The sequence below is a fragment of the Pseudonaja textilis genome, chromosome Z (assembly GCF_049901715.1).
Source record: "Pseudonaja textilis isolate UNSWEBS1 chromosome Z, rPseTex1.2, whole genome shotgun sequence".
Taxonomy (NCBI): Eukaryota; Metazoa; Chordata; class Lepidosauria; order Squamata; family Elapidae; genus Pseudonaja; species Pseudonaja textilis.
This window is the reverse complement of record NC_142008.1, coordinates 132,427,497-132,445,544: the sequence shown is the minus strand read 5'-3', so window position 1 is coordinate 132,445,544 and position 18,048 is coordinate 132,427,497. Positions and strand designations below refer to the sequence as shown.

At 41.3% G+C, this 18,048-nt stretch overlaps 1 protein-coding gene across 1 annotated transcript in view; it reads right to left on the bottom strand.

Moving 5' to 3' along the window:
* The window catches only part of LMTK3 (lemur tail kinase 3), a 37,397-nt gene extending 20,496 nt beyond the window's left edge, over positions 1–16,901 (bottom strand). Inside the window, exons 1-10 of the mRNA XM_087917423.1 lie at positions 16,217–16,901; positions 11,301–11,434; positions 11,062–11,212; positions 9,693–9,769; positions 8,401–8,519; positions 7,268–7,352; positions 6,070–6,218; positions 4,234–4,318; positions 3,800–3,921; positions 916–1,065 (exon numbers count right to left, since the gene is read on the bottom strand). Of these exons, the coding sequence (XP_087773549.1) occupies positions 916–1,065; positions 3,800–3,921; positions 4,234–4,318; positions 6,070–6,218; positions 7,268–7,352; positions 8,401–8,519; positions 9,693–9,769; positions 11,062–11,212; positions 11,301–11,434; positions 16,217–16,304 (1,160 nt within the window). The 5' untranslated portion in view covers positions 16,305–16,901. The remainder of the gene's footprint in view (positions 1–915; positions 1,066–3,799; positions 3,922–4,233; positions 4,319–6,069; positions 6,219–7,267; positions 7,353–8,400; positions 8,520–9,692; positions 9,770–11,061; positions 11,213–11,300; positions 11,435–16,216) is intronic.
* Between the last annotated feature and the right edge of the window lie 1,147 nt (positions 16,902–18,048).

Sequence of the window (18,048 nt, the reverse complement as noted above, 5' to 3'; positions counted from 1 at the left end):
CAGTTATCCAGGTCATGGTTGTCCCAAAGAGGCTTTTTCAAAAAGCAACTGGAGTTTGTTTTTCCCGGAAGACATTTCATTTCTCACCCAAGAAGCTTCTTCAGTTCTCAATTCTTAGAATTGTCTTCAAGGAAAACAAAGTCCAGTTGCCTTTTGAAAAAGCCCCTTTGGGATATGTAATCTTTGAATTACAGCCCTAATGGATCCTGCCCATTACAGTCATAAGTCATGACTCATAAAATGAGTCACCAAGTGACTGGTCCATTTTTATGACCTTTTCTTTAGGCAGTCATTAAGTGGATCTGTGGTTGTTGAGCAAGTGTTGCGGTCATTAAGCAAACCTATTGATCTCTATGGGGCGTTTTTGCTGGAAACCAGAAGCAAACACCAATTTTTGGCAAAAAGCATTGTAAATCATTGTCATCTTACCAAAGGACACTGCAAACAGCTGTGAATATGGGCCGTTTGCTGAGCACTCAAAAAGTGGGGAAAGGCCTGACTGTTAGAACTTTGGAACTGGGTTCAAAGTACCTTTTGGTGAGGTCTATCACAGTGGTGGGATTCAATTTTTTTTTACTACGGGTTCTGTGGGCGTGGCTTGGTGAACATGGCAGGGAAGGATACTGTAAAATCTCCAGTCAGAGGTGGCATTTTCCGGTTCTCTGAACTACTCAAAATTTCCACTACCAGTTCTCCAGAACTGATCAGAACATGCTGAATACCACCTCTGGTCTATCGTAACTTCAAACAGTTGCAACTGAAGCACTACCTGTTCGCACATCATTTGCACAATGGGGCTTAATGGCTCTTGTGACGTCATTGTGGCTTCTACTGGATTTCTCTGGAAGGGGCCCGGGCTGATGGCATCCTGGTTGGTGGGTGATGGATTTGTTGGCCTAAGGAAGAAGAACTCACCAATAGTCTGAATAAGGAAGCTTAAGGCGAGGTTTGGCCAGTTTCATCTGCTGCTCCTTGACCACAAAAGTCAGCACCTCCTCGTTGGAAAGATGGCGGTAAGGCTGGGAGCCGAATTCAAACAGTTCCCAGATGGTCACCCCCATTGACCTGTGAAGAACACAGGGAGATCAAGAGAGAGGGGAAAATCTTCTTTGCTATGTGAATGATCATGATAATGCTGTCAATAATGCGTCAGGGGATGGGATTACCCCAGCTCCTATTGGCTGTTTGAGGCTGTTGTGGGCATGCCCTCATTGTAATATACTTTTTTTGAATTGTAAGTCACCCAGAGTCATTGACTGAGACGAGCAGTTATAGAAATTAAATAAATAAATAAATAAATAAATAAATACATCTCCCTGAATACCTCAAATATAATTTGGGACATGCTGAGACTCTCATTTCCATGGACTACCAATCTTCGGAAAGAGCAGTACGTTTCTTTTTCAAATAGATGTTTAACAGCCTTGGGGAAAAACTGCAGGTCTCTCTTTTAAGAAGTACAGGAACAATCCAATCAATTTAATCTGGGAGAAAGAATCAAATCCTGCCAGCAGTTTAGGTTTGAAGGGAGAGCAAGACAGACGTTCAGCTTATTTCGCGATCAAGTATTTTTGTGTGACCACACTTTTTGCCGTTTTGATTAATTTGGAAGGGGCAGCTATTTTGTGCACTATTTTGTAGACAATTTCTGGGTGTTTTGAGTCATGCCAGCTTGTACTAGCACTGTATTGATCATGCAGTATTTGCAAGAAGTCCTCAAAATAGGACAATTGGGACCAGAATTTCCATTGTTAAGCAAGGCGGTTGTTAAATGAGTCACACCCAATGTTCTGACATTTTCTGCTATAGTTAAGTGAATCACCTCCATTATTGAATCCCATTGTCATTAAACAAACCCAGCTCATTGACTTTGCTTGTTGAAGCCTTCTGGGGAGATCACAAACCCATAACCACGGGGCACCGCAACCCTTGTAAATACATGCCTGCTTTTTTATTATGTGACCATGGGGATCCTGTAAAGGTTATAACTGCGAGGACTGTTCATAAGTCACTTTTTTCAGTGGTTGTAACTTCGGATGGTCGGTTGTAAGTCAAGGACCACAAGTACAAGTTCAGGTATAAATGTGAGTTTGGAGTATATGTTTTTGTATATATTAGGAATATCTAACATCCTTGTGGAAAACAAGCTTTTTCTACATCCAAGCTAAGCCATCATTAACAGACATTTCCAGAGTCCCATCCTCTTCCAGCCACACATTATGAACTCAGTTGGTGGTTGATTTTCATACTGCCAGGTGAAAAGGCAGGGAAATCTACCCTTCGCTGCCTTAAAATTCTTCTGCTCTATATTTATAAGAACAGCACTACTCCCCAGCCTTGTTGCTGAGGCGCATTTAAGCTGTGGGAGTAACATAACTGACAACAGCATATTTTTCTCGTGTCTGGTAAAGGACAGCAGGAATGTGTAATGAGGAAGAACCCTAAAATAAATCTCATATGCACCAGGCCTTAGAACTGCTGGTACCTCAGGGCATCAGTATGTCCACACACACATATTTGGCAAGATTTCTCTCCCGGGTGGTTACATTAAAGTAACAGATTTAATTAAAAAATAGAAAATTGGCATGCTGCAAAGCAAAGCGCCAGCCTCCAATATCATCTTCATTTCCAGGGCTCTCTCTGGACTCCCGAAGGGCCCCATAATCTTGATTAGCAACGCTAGGCAGTCCTTTGTTTTGGACAAATGCCATCTCCTCAGAAAAAGGACCATTGTGATTATGGACAGTCCAGAGTTTGAAGGTCGGGACTGAGAAGATTGGCAGGTAAATCAGCCATTTGGTAAATAGACAACTGCTCTCTCCCAGCCGTTTCTGGGGAGCAGCCATAATATAATATTAAATGTCTGTTTGGCCAGAAATGTGGGAAGGGTCTTCTTTAGAGTAAAGGAACATGGCAGTCAAACTGCCAAACTCTGTTTTGTTTCTGTTTATGATGCAACAGGAAGAAAGAAAGGAGAAAGTGAAAAATAATTTGCTTAAATAAAAGAACAGTCATCACTAAAAGGATTGTGGCTCAAAATAACTAGTTCAGTGCATGGATTTCTGGGGCGGGGAGGCAAATGATAAATGATAAAACCTGTATAATGATACAAATGCTATCACTTACATATTTGCATTAGTATACAGATAGTCCTTGACTTACAACCACAATCGGGACTTTCAGAATTTCCATTGCTAAGCATGGCAGTTGCTAAGTGAGTCATGACCATTTTGCAGTCTTTTTTTTTTGCCACAGCTGCTAAGCAAATCGCTGCAATTGTTCGATAAATGATGTGATTCTCAAGCTTCGCCCAATGACTTTGCTTGTTGGAAGGTGCCTTGGGAAGGTCACAAATGGAGATCCCAGGGATGCTGCAACCGTTATAAATACAGGCCAGTTGCCAAGCACCCAAACTTTGATCATTTAACTGTGGGGTTGCTGCGAGGATAAGATTGTAAGTCACATTTTCAGTGCCATTGCAACTTTGAATTGTTGCTAAATGAATGGCTATAAGTCAAGATTTATCTGTTCAACACTTGTGTTATCGTTCATCGATTCATTCTATTTGTACTCTAGTGAATCAACTCCAAATTGACATCAATGCGCCATGTGTTACCATTGTGGCATCACTGTGTTTTACTGAGGATGCCTGCACTGGATGAATGCTTGCAAACACTGAGGAGCATTTCCTTGTGGACTTGGAAATGTTTGTTTCAGCTTTATCCCAGATGGATTGTGTATTCTTTCTTAAGAATACAAATGAAATTTCCTCAGTCCAAGATATGCTCTTAGGACTCACCAAACATTGCTCTCCTTGGTCTGATCCACAACAATGAGATTTCCATGCATCTCATTCAACAATTCTGGGGCAACCCAACGCAAAGGGATCCAGAGTCGGTCCGGAGTAATGTAATAATCTTCCTATGAAATGAGAAATGGTACAGAATAGAAACTGCGTTGTAGATATCTTAACATCCCAACATCTCATAGGCCCTGGATACTCTGCTTCTGAACTAATGCCCATTACAGAGTTCCCTCTAAGGCCCATGCAATATTATGTAGTAGTTTGCTTTAAATTAAACTGTTCATAATAATTTCCTTTAAAAAAAAACAGGAAATTTAATCTCATAATGGATCAGAAGCATTCTGCAAATAATAAATTGCTGCATCTACTCGTTGCCTAAGACTCCCTTGAGACCCATCTTAGATTCTTTGTGGTACTTTCATCCATACCTTGTAGTTGTTGTGTGACAGGCCATAATCCCCAACCCTCACTGTGAGATCTGAGGTCAGCAAGCAGTTCCGAAGTGCCAGGTCGCTGAGGAGGACAAGAGGACTTTGAGTCAAGTGAGAAGAGAAACTCTCATTTTCCACGCTTTCTTATATTAAGCTTTCCCAATATACATAATGAGGATAAAATATTTGGGGGGGTTATGAGGAGGAGGGTTTTTTGAGGGGAGAACCCAAGCTGCCTTCAAAAACTCAGAGGACATCTTTTTATCCTCACAATAACTTACAAGGATTAAAAAGTTTGGGATTGCCTAAAATGGTAAAGCAGACTTCTGCGGAATCTTGCTATGTGATCTGTTTATTTTCTTAATTCTTCCTAGGACTTTGGCTGATTGATCAGAATTTATTTACTTGTTTTGGTGCCTTTAAGTGCTGACATCTGGATTAGTCCATCCAGATTTTTTGCCAAAACTGCAGTGGTGGTTTGCCATTGCCCTTTTCCTAACGCGGAGAGAGAATGACAGGCCCAAAGCCACCCAACTAGTATTATGTCCAAGACAGAATTAGAACTCACCGTCCTCAAGTTCCTACACTGATGTCTTAGCCACTACATCAAACTAGTTCTCTAACCAGAACCTTGGCCCTCCTTATATATTGTTAAAATAGAGGTCCCAGTTAACTAAGCCATCATGTGGTGATGGATGTTGGGAGATATTCTTGTCAATAATACCGGAAATCTTCAGATTCCCAAGCCCTGGACTAAATAAGGCAAGGGTGTTTTGTTGAAGGGGTCACCCAAACCCCATTTCTTTGCTTGAGGTATTCATTACATTACAGACAAACTTTGTAAATGAAAACCTGTTTTTGGTACACAAATTCTGGCTTGCAAAATGAACAAGGCAGAATACTGGATTCGAGCAATATATTAAAAAGCCTGAGTTGTAAAGCTGATCGTGCATTAGAACAATGTTTCTCAATCTTGACAACTCTAAGAACTGTGGACTTTCACACCACGGTGAGTGGGGGATTCTGGGATTTAAAGCCCATGTATTTTAGAGTTGCCAAGGTTAAGAAACATTGGAGGGGGGTAGAGAGGAGGAGGAGGAAATGGAGGAGGAGGAGGAGGAAGTGGTGGTGGTGACGGAGTGCCATGGCATAGCAGCCTATTTACTCTAGGCCAAAAATTTCCAGTTTAGCAGTTAGTGGCTATCCAAGCAAGCTTTTTGCTTAATGATGGATACTCACATACAGACACATGATTTTTCTTAGCTGGAACTCTGTATAGGAAATTCCATAATATTTTTAATGATATTTGTGATATATCTTACATCACAAGAAGGTCCTCTCCCCGCCCCCAGCCAGGCAGGCACCTCAATATATTCTTTGTACTTTGGAGCTTATAGTAGCCATACACAGACAAACAAATACGGTATTTAAACTAGAGAATACTTTTACTACAATATTTGGCTGCTCATTTTTTGGGTCCTGATTTCTTGATCAATGTTTTAATTATCCTAATCCCCACCCCATCCCTTTTCTGTTATATTTTTTAGACAAACCCAAAATGACAAAACATGATAATGTCTCAGTAGGTTTCTACCTATAGGAAAGTTCACATCTTTATTCATCCTTTCCCAAGATCAGGCCATCATCAAGTGCAGTTGCCCTTGGAAATCGCCCGATCTTTTAACCTCCATTTTAACCCATCACCGTAACTTCAATTAGGGAGATTGAAGTTGAAATTCTAAATCTTACACCCGCCTCACTTTCTTTTTGCACCCTGGTTCACACTTTCTTTCCCAAAGCTGCAAAATTCAGATTTCCAGCCGTCATCCCTACCTGTGGATGTAATTGTTTTTGTGCAAGTGTAGCACTCCCAGCGTGATTTCATATGCCATGCGCTGCAATGTGCTGAGGTCACGTGTCAGTAAATCAGGAGTCATTCCATCCGCTTTGCGTTGAGCTCGCAAGTAACGTTTCAGATCTCCCTGGGGGAGGGGGGGGGAATACCACCAAGAGAGAAGTAAAAAGTGACCAAGTTTGCAAATTTAATAATCTTATCTAGGATCCAGGAAAATTATCCAGGCATTTTTGAAGAATCCAAGATATCCTTATTCTCATTCACATTATCTTTATTATATATCTTTCCCTCATTCTAAACTGATTTAACAAAAATGCCAGGTAGATTTGAACTATGTTATAACATCACAAAGCCTATTTGGAAGTTAAGTAACAAGCACTGGCCTCATTCAGACCTACATTATTCAAACTAATAAAGCCACGCAAGGTATTTGATTGGTGGTGCAGGATGTGATTTTCTCACAGTTATTGAAGGCTCCTCACTGTTTTTAAGATGTAATTAAAGAAAAATATGAGGTTAATATTCTACACAACTGCCTCCTGCCAGAAAAGCCAGGCTCCCTACTTATATCTGCTTGGGCAAAGCAATTTTGAATGAATGGCTATGGAAATTAATGTTGTCATTAGAGCCAAATTGACAAGGGGAAAGACTAAATTATTCTAGAGCAGGGATGTCAAACTCGATTTCATTGAGGGCCCCGTCAGGGTTGTGTTTGATCTCAGGGGCTGGGGTGGGTGTGGCCAGGGTGGGCATGGCCAGCTTGTTGTCACTTGTGTTTTGGGGCACCTGTGATGACCCAAATGCTCTGCCAGTGAAAACGGGCTCCTGAGCTCTGTTTTCAGCCATGACAGCCTCCTGCAGCCCTCTGTCAGCGAAAACAGAGCTCGGGTGGGCCACGCGTTCCCCCCCACCCCACCGGGCCTCATTTTGCTGGCAGAAGCACTGCAAGGCTTCACTGTTTCCAGGGAGGATCCATGGGCCAGATCTAAGCACCCCATGGGGCGGATCTAGTCCCTGGGCCTTGAGTTTGACATCCCTGTTCTAGAGTTACTACCAATATTTTGGTTACTCCAGATTTAGAGTATTGGTGCCCTGGGCATTCCAGTTTCGTGACAATAGGATTTGGACTTTAGTAATTCTGAAATCTGATTTTCAGTTACACTCCAGTTGACTTACCAGTTGGCAGAATTCCATGATCAGGAGGAAGGGTATAGTTTCTGTGCATAAGCCGAGGCACTGTAGTATGTTTGGGTGCTGGAGGCTTCTTGGAGGTAAGGGAGAGGCATAGAAAAAGCAGGACACATGGGGAGAGACACAGAAAAGGCAGGAGGAAAAAAATAAGTATTTCTGGATGACCGGGCAAGAATCTCAGTGAATCATAACATACATAGGGAAAACCCTACTTCTATTTTTGGACAGTTCCTCCGTGTTCTCTCTTATAACCTACAATTTGGTAGCAGTTCATTGGAGCATCCCCAAACTCCAACACCTCTGTAATAACAAAAAAGGAGATTTCTGAGCTGTGACAGAGCTCTGCTTAGAGAAGTAGGAACATTTATGGATGTATCCCTGCGCATAATTTTTCTAGATCACCATCCATTCTTCCATTATAGGTATTTGTAAGCCTGCCCAACTTTGTGCATATAAAACTCTTGTTACAGTTATCCTGTATAAACATGGGTTTTCCTCATCTGAGAATACCTGGCCCAACAGCATGACATGGCTCAATCTCCATAGTGTTACAATAAAAAGAAAGATAATTGAGAAAATGCAGTAGAGATTTTTTTAAAAAAATCATTTTTCTATCATTAGGGCCTACCCTTGGCACAGTTATAGCATCACTGACATAGACTAATACAGGTAGTCCTTGACTTACAACAGTTCATTTAATGACTGTTAGAAGTTACAGTAGCACTGGAAAAAGGGACTTGCAGCTGTTTTTCATACTTACGACCATTGTAGAATCCCCATGGTCATGTGATCAAAAGTCAAATACTTGGCAACTGACTCATATTTATGTCAATTGCAATGTCCCTGGGTCATGTGATCACCTTTTATGGCCTTCTGAGAAGCAATGGGGAAGCCAGATTCACTTAACAACCATGTTAGTAACTTAACAACTGCAGTGACTAACTTACCAACTGTGGCTAGAAAGGTTGTAAAATGGAGAAAAACTCACTTAACCAACGTCTCACTTAGCAACATAAATTTAGGACTCAATTGTGGTTGTAGGTCGAGGACTGCCTGTATTATATTTGGAGATTCCTTACCCCATTTTCACCCTCTTATCAGTTTCTTCTGGTTCTTACCGATAAGGCTGGGCCTCCGACAAGAACTTTCTCTGCTCCAGTGGTCCAGCACTTACACATAGCTCCTTCACCACCACCTGTGCAGGGGTGAAATCTGAGAATATTTCACCTAGAATAACCTATGAATAAGAAAAGAAAAAAGAAATCACCATGAAATACTGGCACCTGGTTAATAACTTGAACTGGCTATGTAGATCATATCTCATTAAGTCATTAAAATCATTAATGAACTCACTGATGGCCACTTGATTTCCAGGTACAGTTTAATTACCTATACAACCTAAACAGCTTGGTTCCTGGTGGCTGAAAAATTATTTTTTTATCACAAGGGATGCAATAAAGGAAGACACAAGAAGGCAAAGGAGAAATAGCTCAAGAGTGCTTGAAAGTATTCAGGTCCAACATGTTTTTGAATGGGTATTTTTTTTTCTTTTTCCTGAGCAATATGAATGTTTTCACTTTTTTAAAAATTGTGGTTTGAATTGTTTTTATACTTTTGGAATTGTAACCCCTTCAGAGCCATTGATTGAGATGGGTGGCTATAGAAATTAACTAAATAAAACAACAATTTGGGAAGGCAGTTTTTTTTCTAGTTCTTAGAAAGTAAAATGGCTTTAGATCAAAGTTGATGGGCGATAGTTTTAATAAGCTGGGAACCATTATGTTTTATTTCCTTTCTCTTCTTCGACCGTTCAAATCTGGCAACAACTGCATGATCAACTTTGGAAGGCCCAATCTTCCATCCCCAAATCTCCATTTATATTCCTGAATATGTCACTGGTATACTAGGAGAAGCCTTGTTAAATAAAGGCAGGCACAAAATTTTTGAAATTATGGTTCCTTGTTTGTCAAAAAGAAAATTCACTTAGTATTCTCACTAACAAGAAAAGAAATTCTTGTGTGCTGTAGGCTGTTTTCTGTAACCTAGTATTTAATTACTTTCTGTATTAAATTTTGCAATCCGCTATTAATGATTTTTTGTTGATTTGCTTATTTGGCTGCTGGTTTTTAACATCGTTAGAATGTTACTCCACAAATATGTAAAAGGCCATTGCATCTTGCTCTTTTGTTGAAATCTATATCCTTTTTATCCTTTTATACAGGTTATATTTATAAAGTTGTTTAGAGGTAATCCTAATAAAGGAATGGTTTGAATCACATAGTCAATGATTTTCCCATTGCTATTCCATTTATAGGATTCAGCCAACTCTTGCTGGAAAGCATGAAATCAATTGCCTGAATTTCATTCTTAAATCATATCCACACAAAAACTGATTTTTTTTCTTACTTACTTTTCCAAACCAGCCATTTCCAATCTCCTGCAGATAACTGAGGTGTTGTCTACTGAGACCCAAGTGTTTCACTATATCTGAAAGAGGAATATGGTGTTCAAAATAATGGGAGTCAAGGAAGCTGCCCAGAGGACACAGGCTAAAAGTTGGCTCCAGTTTGACTCTCCCCATGCCACAAAGCTATTAGACCAAAAAAAATAAAATAAAATAGTGTTGTGAGAAGCTAGAACTGTCTTCCATACTGTGATGTCCTTCAGATAGTCTGTTTATGAGAAGCCATTGGAGCCAGACTACAGATAGTCCTTGACATACAACCATTTCTTTAGTGACTGTTTGAAGTTACAACAGCACTTAAAAAGTGACTTTCTTCATACTTCAATGATCTTTGCATCAGCCCCATGGTCATGTGATCACCATTTTGATTCTTGGTAACTGGCTCATATTTATGATGATTGCAATGTCCCAGGGTCATGTGATCACTTTTTTGCAATCTTCTAACAAGCAAAGTCCACAGCAAAGCCAGATCCAACAACCATGTTACTCACTTAACAACTGTAGCAAGAAAGGCTGTAAAATAGGCAAAACTCTCTTAACAACTATCTCAGTTAGCAACAAAAATGTTGGGCTCTATTGTGGTTGTAATTCGAAGATATGTGGAAATGTCTTGGGAAAGGGTTAATGAGATTAAAAAGAGTAAGACGATCTCAATTAAAGGAAAAGTAAAGTGGGACAGAATTTCTGGAGCTTTCAAAAATGAAAGTGAGTTGAAGTTGAAGGAGATATAGAAATCAGGATGCATCACTGCATAAGTCAATGGGTCATGAAAGTGAATAACGTACATGTAGATGAGATCAGAAAGACAGGAGAGAAGGATGACAGACACAACACAAAGGAGATTACACAGAAGGAACAGCAGGTGCCACAACAGGAAGACAATGTAAAAGTAACAGGGAATGTCCAAAATAGAAAGGTAAGGTAAAATCTAATCAATTAGAATCCTAGATTAGGACATAGCAAATGCTCAACTGATAAATCAGTAGAGATATTTCCATTCTATAGAAAAACAAACCTTGGGTTTCTACTTTTCTGCTATTTTATGCAAAGTTCATATACTTTTCAGGTGCCAAGATCTATAGCAACCTTCCCCAACTTGGTGCTCCCATCATTTCAAGGTTCAGATAGTGGAAACGCATCTAATGGGCATCAGGTCAGAGATGGCTGGCATAGAATTGCACTAGTATATTTTTTTTCAGGGAAGTGTAGCAAGTGCAGCCAATATTCTAACCTTTTGTGTTCTCTAAACAGCAATATGAAAGATATAACAAATGAAGAGGACAATAATATGACCCCGTTCCCTCAGGAAATATACCTGTTTTGGGCATCTGTTGATTGGAAGATGGGAGTGAAACCTCAGAAAGAGGCAGAATGTAGACATCTGGGATAGACTGGGAGGAGGATGTCTCCTCTGCAGGTGGTGTATACTCTCCAGAATATTCTTCTCCATCAGGGTTCTCAAATTCCTATCAGATAGACAAAGGAATTTTTTAAAAACAATATTTGTTTTGAAAACATATCATGCCCACCTGCTGGCCCCACCATCTAGCTCACCTTGAAACCCACATCACCTCTCTTGCAGCACAGGCAGGTGAGGAGGAGGAAGATAAAGGCTAACAAGCCTGAGCAGGAGATCAGAACCACAGCATAGGGAGGGGCCAGGGGAGCCCGGCCCTGAGATAATCCATCTAAAGAGAATATACAAAGAGGAAAATAGGACAGGTATCTTAAAACAGCATTTAGGGGTAGCTGTGCTTGCCTGGTGAGAAAGAAAAGGTACTTTGAGGACCATCTAAAATGTTCTGAACTAGTAAGTGAACTTTCATGTTTTCAGAATTAGAAGCTGATATACAAATTGATGAAAGGATGGAAGGCAAATGCTAAGGAAAAGCAGAGGTTTTTTTCTTTTTGTTCTATGAATGATCTTTCAGTGATTATGTCAGTAGAGATTCTTAGTCATCCAGGTCATGGTTGTCCCAAAGGTGCTTTTTTCAGGAGGCAACTGGGCTTTCTGTTTTTTATTTTTGAAGACATTTCGCTTCTCATCCAAGAAGCTTTTTCAGCTCTGACAGGATGGTGGAGTATAGAAGGATTTCAATGATTATAGTTCCATGTTTTTATTATGTTGCAGGAAGGCAGAAAAGCAAGATATACAGGTAGTCCTCAACTTGCAACAGTTTGTTTAGTGACCATTTGAAATTACAGCAGCACTGAAAAAAAAAGAGACTTATGACCACATTTCACATTTATGAACATTGTAGCATCCCCATGGTCACGTGATTTCCATTAGGACCCTTGACAGCTGGTTCATATTTATGATGGTTGCAGGGTTCCAGGGCCATGTGATTATCTTCGGCAGCCATCTGACAAGCAAAGTGAATGGGGAAGCAAGATTCGCTTAACAACCATGTTACTAATTTAAGAACCGCAGTGATTAACTTAAAAAATGTGGCAAGGAAGGTTGTAAAATGGGACAAAACTCACTTAACAAATCTCTCACTTGGCAATGTAATTCTGGGCTCGATTGTGGTTGTAAGTCAAGGACTACCTGTATAGAAAAAGGATAGTGATGATGACACAATTTTGTCCTAACTTCATACTTCCACGAGTTGACACAAATGTTTCTTTCCCTCCTTTTCTCAAAGTGCTAGCATCTATATTCTGACCAACATGTCCTTCTTTTCTGTTTTAGCCACAGTGTCCTTCCACCCCAGGAAGTCAGACAATGTGAGAAAATTGCCTCAGGCAGGAAAAGCCAGGAGGGCACCTATTATCAGAAGACAGAGACATAGAGACTTAAATTTCTAGTTCTGCTTTCCTTAAGTTATTAGGCTATAGGCAATCATCACAGAAGATGGTGATCATCGCCATTATAGACCCAAACATTACCTACTGCTGTGATGACCTTCCATACCCCCAAAACCTGGGAGAGAATCAGTACTTCTTAGTAGGGCTGTGAAATAACTTGCCCCCATATTTATGGCCTGCTGCTTCCCTGATAAGCTTTTGTAAAAAAAGGAAACCTGGCTCTGAGAGCATTGGAGAGGGGATATTACATTTAGTGCCTGCCTCTGTTGGAATACAACATTATGGTTTACATTATGTTTTCTGTTTGTTCTGTTCTTTTTCATCTGTTTTTGTTGTGTGCCATTCAGAATCACTTGGAGTGGAGTAATTAAGACAAATAAACAATTGAATGCAGGGTGCTATTTTATCCTTCATTATAGGAAACAAGATGTCTTGGGCTAAGCCTACTGTACATTGCCTTATATTCTTCCAGCTGCCAATATAAGATGAACACTAAGTTTTAGGGACCTTGAACGTGCTATTCTCTACCTCACCAATGAAAGCTGGTGGTAGCTGACGCAAGTATAGGTAGTCCTTGATTTACGACCACAGTTGAGACCAACATTTCTATGGCTAAATGAGACATTTGTTAAGTAAGTGTTGTTCCATTTTATGTCCTTTTTTGCCACAGTTGTTAAATGAATCACCGCAGTGGTTAAGTTAGGAACACAGTTCTTAAGTGAATTTGGCTTCCCCATTTGACTTTGCTTGTCAAGTCACAAGTGGTGATCATATGACACCCCCTCGCCCCCCCCCCCCAGACAGCAACCATCAGTTGTCTTTTGAATTTTGTCAGTTGAATTTTGATCACGTGGCCATGGGGATGCTGCAATGGTGGTGTGAAAAATGGTCATAGGTCCTTTTTTTTCAGTGCTGTTGTAACTTTGAATGATCACTTAAAGGAACTGTTGTAAGTCGAGGATTACCTGCATTTCACTCATTGCTTTGCTCCTGAGTGCCAAGCTGAATGCTTCAACTTTATCCCTACTTCTTCGTGGAAATGTAGCAAGCAGCCCATGATACAGAGCAGAAGTAGATTCTTAGAGTAGCACAGAAGCTTTGAGTTCAGTAGCTTAGAACCCACCAACATCTTTATTTTCCCAAAAGTTCAAATCCACATTTGGAGACATTCTGAAATAATAAAGGTGGTAGTCCCTGCGCTACACAGACACTTCTTCTTATATCACAATGAGATGCCTCTTTTAAAATCCAGAATCATTGTTTAAAGGTTGAATCTTATAACCAGGTAGATGACAAATTTTGTCATCATTGTAGAGACCGCTTTCTCACCAGGCAGTTTTGGTTTCTCTCTGTATTCTTTTATCTCTTCCACCCTTTGTCCTATCCATCCTGTTCTAACCACTCACCGTCCCTCTGTCCAATGACGCAAACAGAAAGCACCAACTTCAAGTTACGTACATGAGATTTTCAAATTTTGCTACAGCATTACGAAAACATTAGAGATATGTCATTAGAAACTGTTTCATTATCCTGCCTTCGCCCTGAAGGAATCTATAGAATTTTATTTTTTTCTCGGGAAATGTCACCCTCTCTTTCCCAGGAAGCTGAGATATATTTGGAAACAGAAACGACAATTTAATCAGATGGTACTAAAATTAGGCACACATTTACATTTCTAGAGACCATCTTCCAGGCCATGATTTGGTCCTAAAGCATATTACTTATTTTTTATTGACTATATTAAAATTAGTATGCTAATGCTATTACCAGAGGCATCTGTCTGCTTACACTAGGTATTCCATTAGGCATGGGTACAATTATTCCAGAAAGGAGAATTCACCTTGTTCCTGTAGGACAATATAACAGGCTACAGGTCTCCTGTTCTTGCTTATGTGAAGGCTTGGCAATTTGCTAGTAAAGAAGAGCTGTCATCTATCCCACTGTGTCATTCATGGGACAGACACATGGGCTTCAACTCTCAAAGGGTCTGCTGGCTGGATATTGGGGAAAATAGAAGGTATCAGATTGGGGAAGGCTCATATAGCCTCAGTTTCTTCTAAGTGACTGTAATTTGCTAAGATTTGAAAAGCACACTTTTCACGTCTTGAGGGAATGATCAGCCTTTGCTTCTTGAAGACAACATCAGAGGCACAACCTACTATGCTGTCCTTAATTCTTGGTCCACAAGAGCCTGCCCTTTCTGAACATCAGAGCAAGTAAGTCATTGGCAACTAGTGTGACATTTTGTGGACTTCCAGCCTGCATTATGACAGCAGATGTAAAGAAAGAAAAGCAACATAGAGGTGGGGAAATAGAAAAGCAATACATCAGAGTAGACTAAACTCCCACAAGGAAAGGGAGTGGAGATAGCTTTGATTATAAATTATGGGGGGGCGGGGAGAAACACCTTTCCAGCTTGTTGCAACAGTAAGCATGCTGCAATCTCTTAGAATGAAGCAACTGGCAATGTCACAATCCTTTAATAATCCAATCATACCTCAACATTCTGGAATTTTTGAGGCACGATTAGATTACCAATATTTGGTAATGATTAGAGGACCAATATTTGAAAACTACTGTTCCTAGGTATTAATATTTGAGTGTGTGCGTGTGCATGTGTGTGTGTGTGTGCACATACACACACACACCACCACCAACCTTATCCAGACAGTCTTCATTGCACCTCTTTTACACAGTCTGAGAATGTGATGATACCACAAAAGTATTATCCAAGTTCATGGTGGATCTGTGGGGTTCCTGCCAAAGCCTCATTGAACACCATGTCCAGTGAACTCATGGTTTCCCCTCCCACCTGCCCATAGCTAACAATTTATCTCTGCACTTAATCTCTTATGTGGTCCTTCTTCAAAATAGTCTGTATGCATTTCTTCTTCTCTTCTTCCAGCCATGAAGTCTTTCACCATCTTCTTCATCTCAGCCATACTCCATCCTTACACAAAGCCTTCAGGGAGCCCCACAAAATATCTTTTCACCAATGTCAAGAATGCATCCCAACTGAGTCTCCCATTTTCCACCGATGACTGTCAGACCAAACACAGATGGCATTTCTGGATGTCACTGACCTGTCAGGCATAAATCTCACACCCACCTCTCAGACATTCCTCCCTCCATCACGTTGTTTTCTTTGCAAGCAAATGTTTACCCTAGGTCTCCTTTACCATGTAATGACACTGAACCCCTCTTCAGGGATCATGTAGTAAAATATCTCTCTTTTTCCAGATAACTTCTGCCTTCTCTTGATTGCCTTAAGGGGTGGCTTCAATTTTCTCCAGTGCCGATTATCATTAAGAACAGGGGAGGGTCAGGAGAAGATGATAAGGAACACCACTGCTGCTTTAAGGCATTTGGCAAAATCCCAGGGCTGATGTATTTGCTCTGTATAGGAATCCCAGCTGTCTCTGCATTTATAACCCAGTGCCCCCACCCCATCTGGTCTGGAAAGAACCCCCCTGATCCAAGTGTTGTCCCCACTTGGCACCCTGAAGGGGGTGGGGATCAGGTCCACCAGGCAGCTTCCTAGCTGCACAAACAGGTGGCCACAGATGGCTGGGCGAGAGGCAACAGCAAGTGAGAGCAAATCGGGTGAGGGGATGGCTGCTGGCAATGATGCCCAGGGAACTCTTGCCCCTGCCCAAACTCACCATTTTCTGAAGGCGCTGCCAAAGCTTTCTCCGGGTTGAAATACGACATGGACGCAGCCAGGAGAAGGAAAGGGCCTTGCCTTAGCATCTTAGGGGTAGACTGGAATCATGGATCAGGAAGGAGGGGAAGGGAGGCGGGGAGGGGTCTCAAGACGCAGGTGCAAGGGGACGGGGAGAGAAATTAGCTGCCCCAGCAAAGCAGGGGGAGGACAGGCACGATGGGCTTCAGACATCAGAACTGATGGAATGGAGCAGGAAGCAGCAGGAACAATGGTCGCAGCAGCACCCAAAAGGCTGTGTTGCCCGCATCCTTAAGTTGATCGGTTACCGCTTGACTCGCCGCTACCTGCCTTTCATTCTCATGGATTTTCTTCCTTCGTTGCCCGCAGAGAAAAAGGAGGGGTGGAAAACAAATGGGGAGGGTGGCAAAGGATATCAAAGGTGAAACGAATGAGAGGAATTTTGGGGGGGGGGAAGAGGAATTGTAACAATAGGTGATCTCACATGGAGAGCAGGAGAGGAAGCAAATGTGTAGGGAAGAGGGGTGGGTGGGGAGGAGGCAAAGAAGGAAACCTAAAAAAGACAACTGAAAGGATAAAGGGAGGAAAGAGGGAAAAAAAGGGGAAGAGAGAAACGAGGGGGAATACAGCTGGGTGTTTTCCTCCCCCCTCCCCTCAGATTCAGCTCTCTGGGTTGCACTAGCAGAGAAATTGATGGAGAAAAAAGCCCTCCCAACCAGCTGAGGCTGTTGATTGGACGGCAGGCGTGTCACTTATACGCTAAAGGGAGGAGGATGCAGGGATGGAGGGAGGGGGGTATTGTCGCCATGGAGATCTGTTCCTGGGTAGCAGCAGCCACACTGGGCAGTGCAGGAGTGAGAAAGTGATGAAAAAGGGTCTCAGGGCAACAATCAGCAGAGACGGTGTGGGTGCTTTGTACAGACTGGGATATATCTTCCACATCACGAATCCATAAGCTCCAATGCATGAGGCAAATATTTCCTCTCACACACACACACCCTCATGCACCCATTTAGAATAGGTCATGCACAATACTTCATGCCTGTAGAAATAGTCTCCCACACTTATTTATTTACAGCGCATGAAGATCACTTTTAAAATTAATGCTAGATGCTAGTTAAAACAACAATTCATTTAAAACCAACACCATGAAAAAGGAAAACAGCCAAGGTGATAATGCCATGACTCCAAAATGAGATAGTAATACTTTTCAGAAGTAGTCCAATGTGATAAAATAAGCTTCTCTAGATGGGAGAGAAAAAGTGTGGGGGAGACCAAAGAAAGGGCAGGTGGAAATTATGCAGTTGAGAGGCCACCACTAAAAAGGACCAGCAAGTGGCCAGAGGTAACATGAATTTGGTTTCAGAAAAAAATTATCCTGCAATCTGCAACTCTTACACTGCAAAAACATATGGACTATACAACTCGATCAGGTCAAAACAATAGATGCAATCTACATAGACGTCTGTAAAGCCTTTGATTCAGTGGTACACGACAAACTACTCCTAAAACTAAAATCTTATGGTATCTCTGGACACCTGCATAACTGGATAGAAGCATTCCTGTCAAACAGACAACAAATAGTCAAAATTAGGAGCGTCCTATCAAATTCTGTACCTGTCAATAGTGGTGTCCCCCAAGGCAGTGTTCTAGGACCAACTCTCTTCATACTCTACACAAATGACCTCTGTGATCATATCAAGAGCAACTGCATTCTCTTCGCTGAGGATTTAAAGCTATTCAACACCACAGACAATACTGCTGCCCTTCAAAAAGACCTTGACTATGTATCAGAATGGTCAAACAAATGGC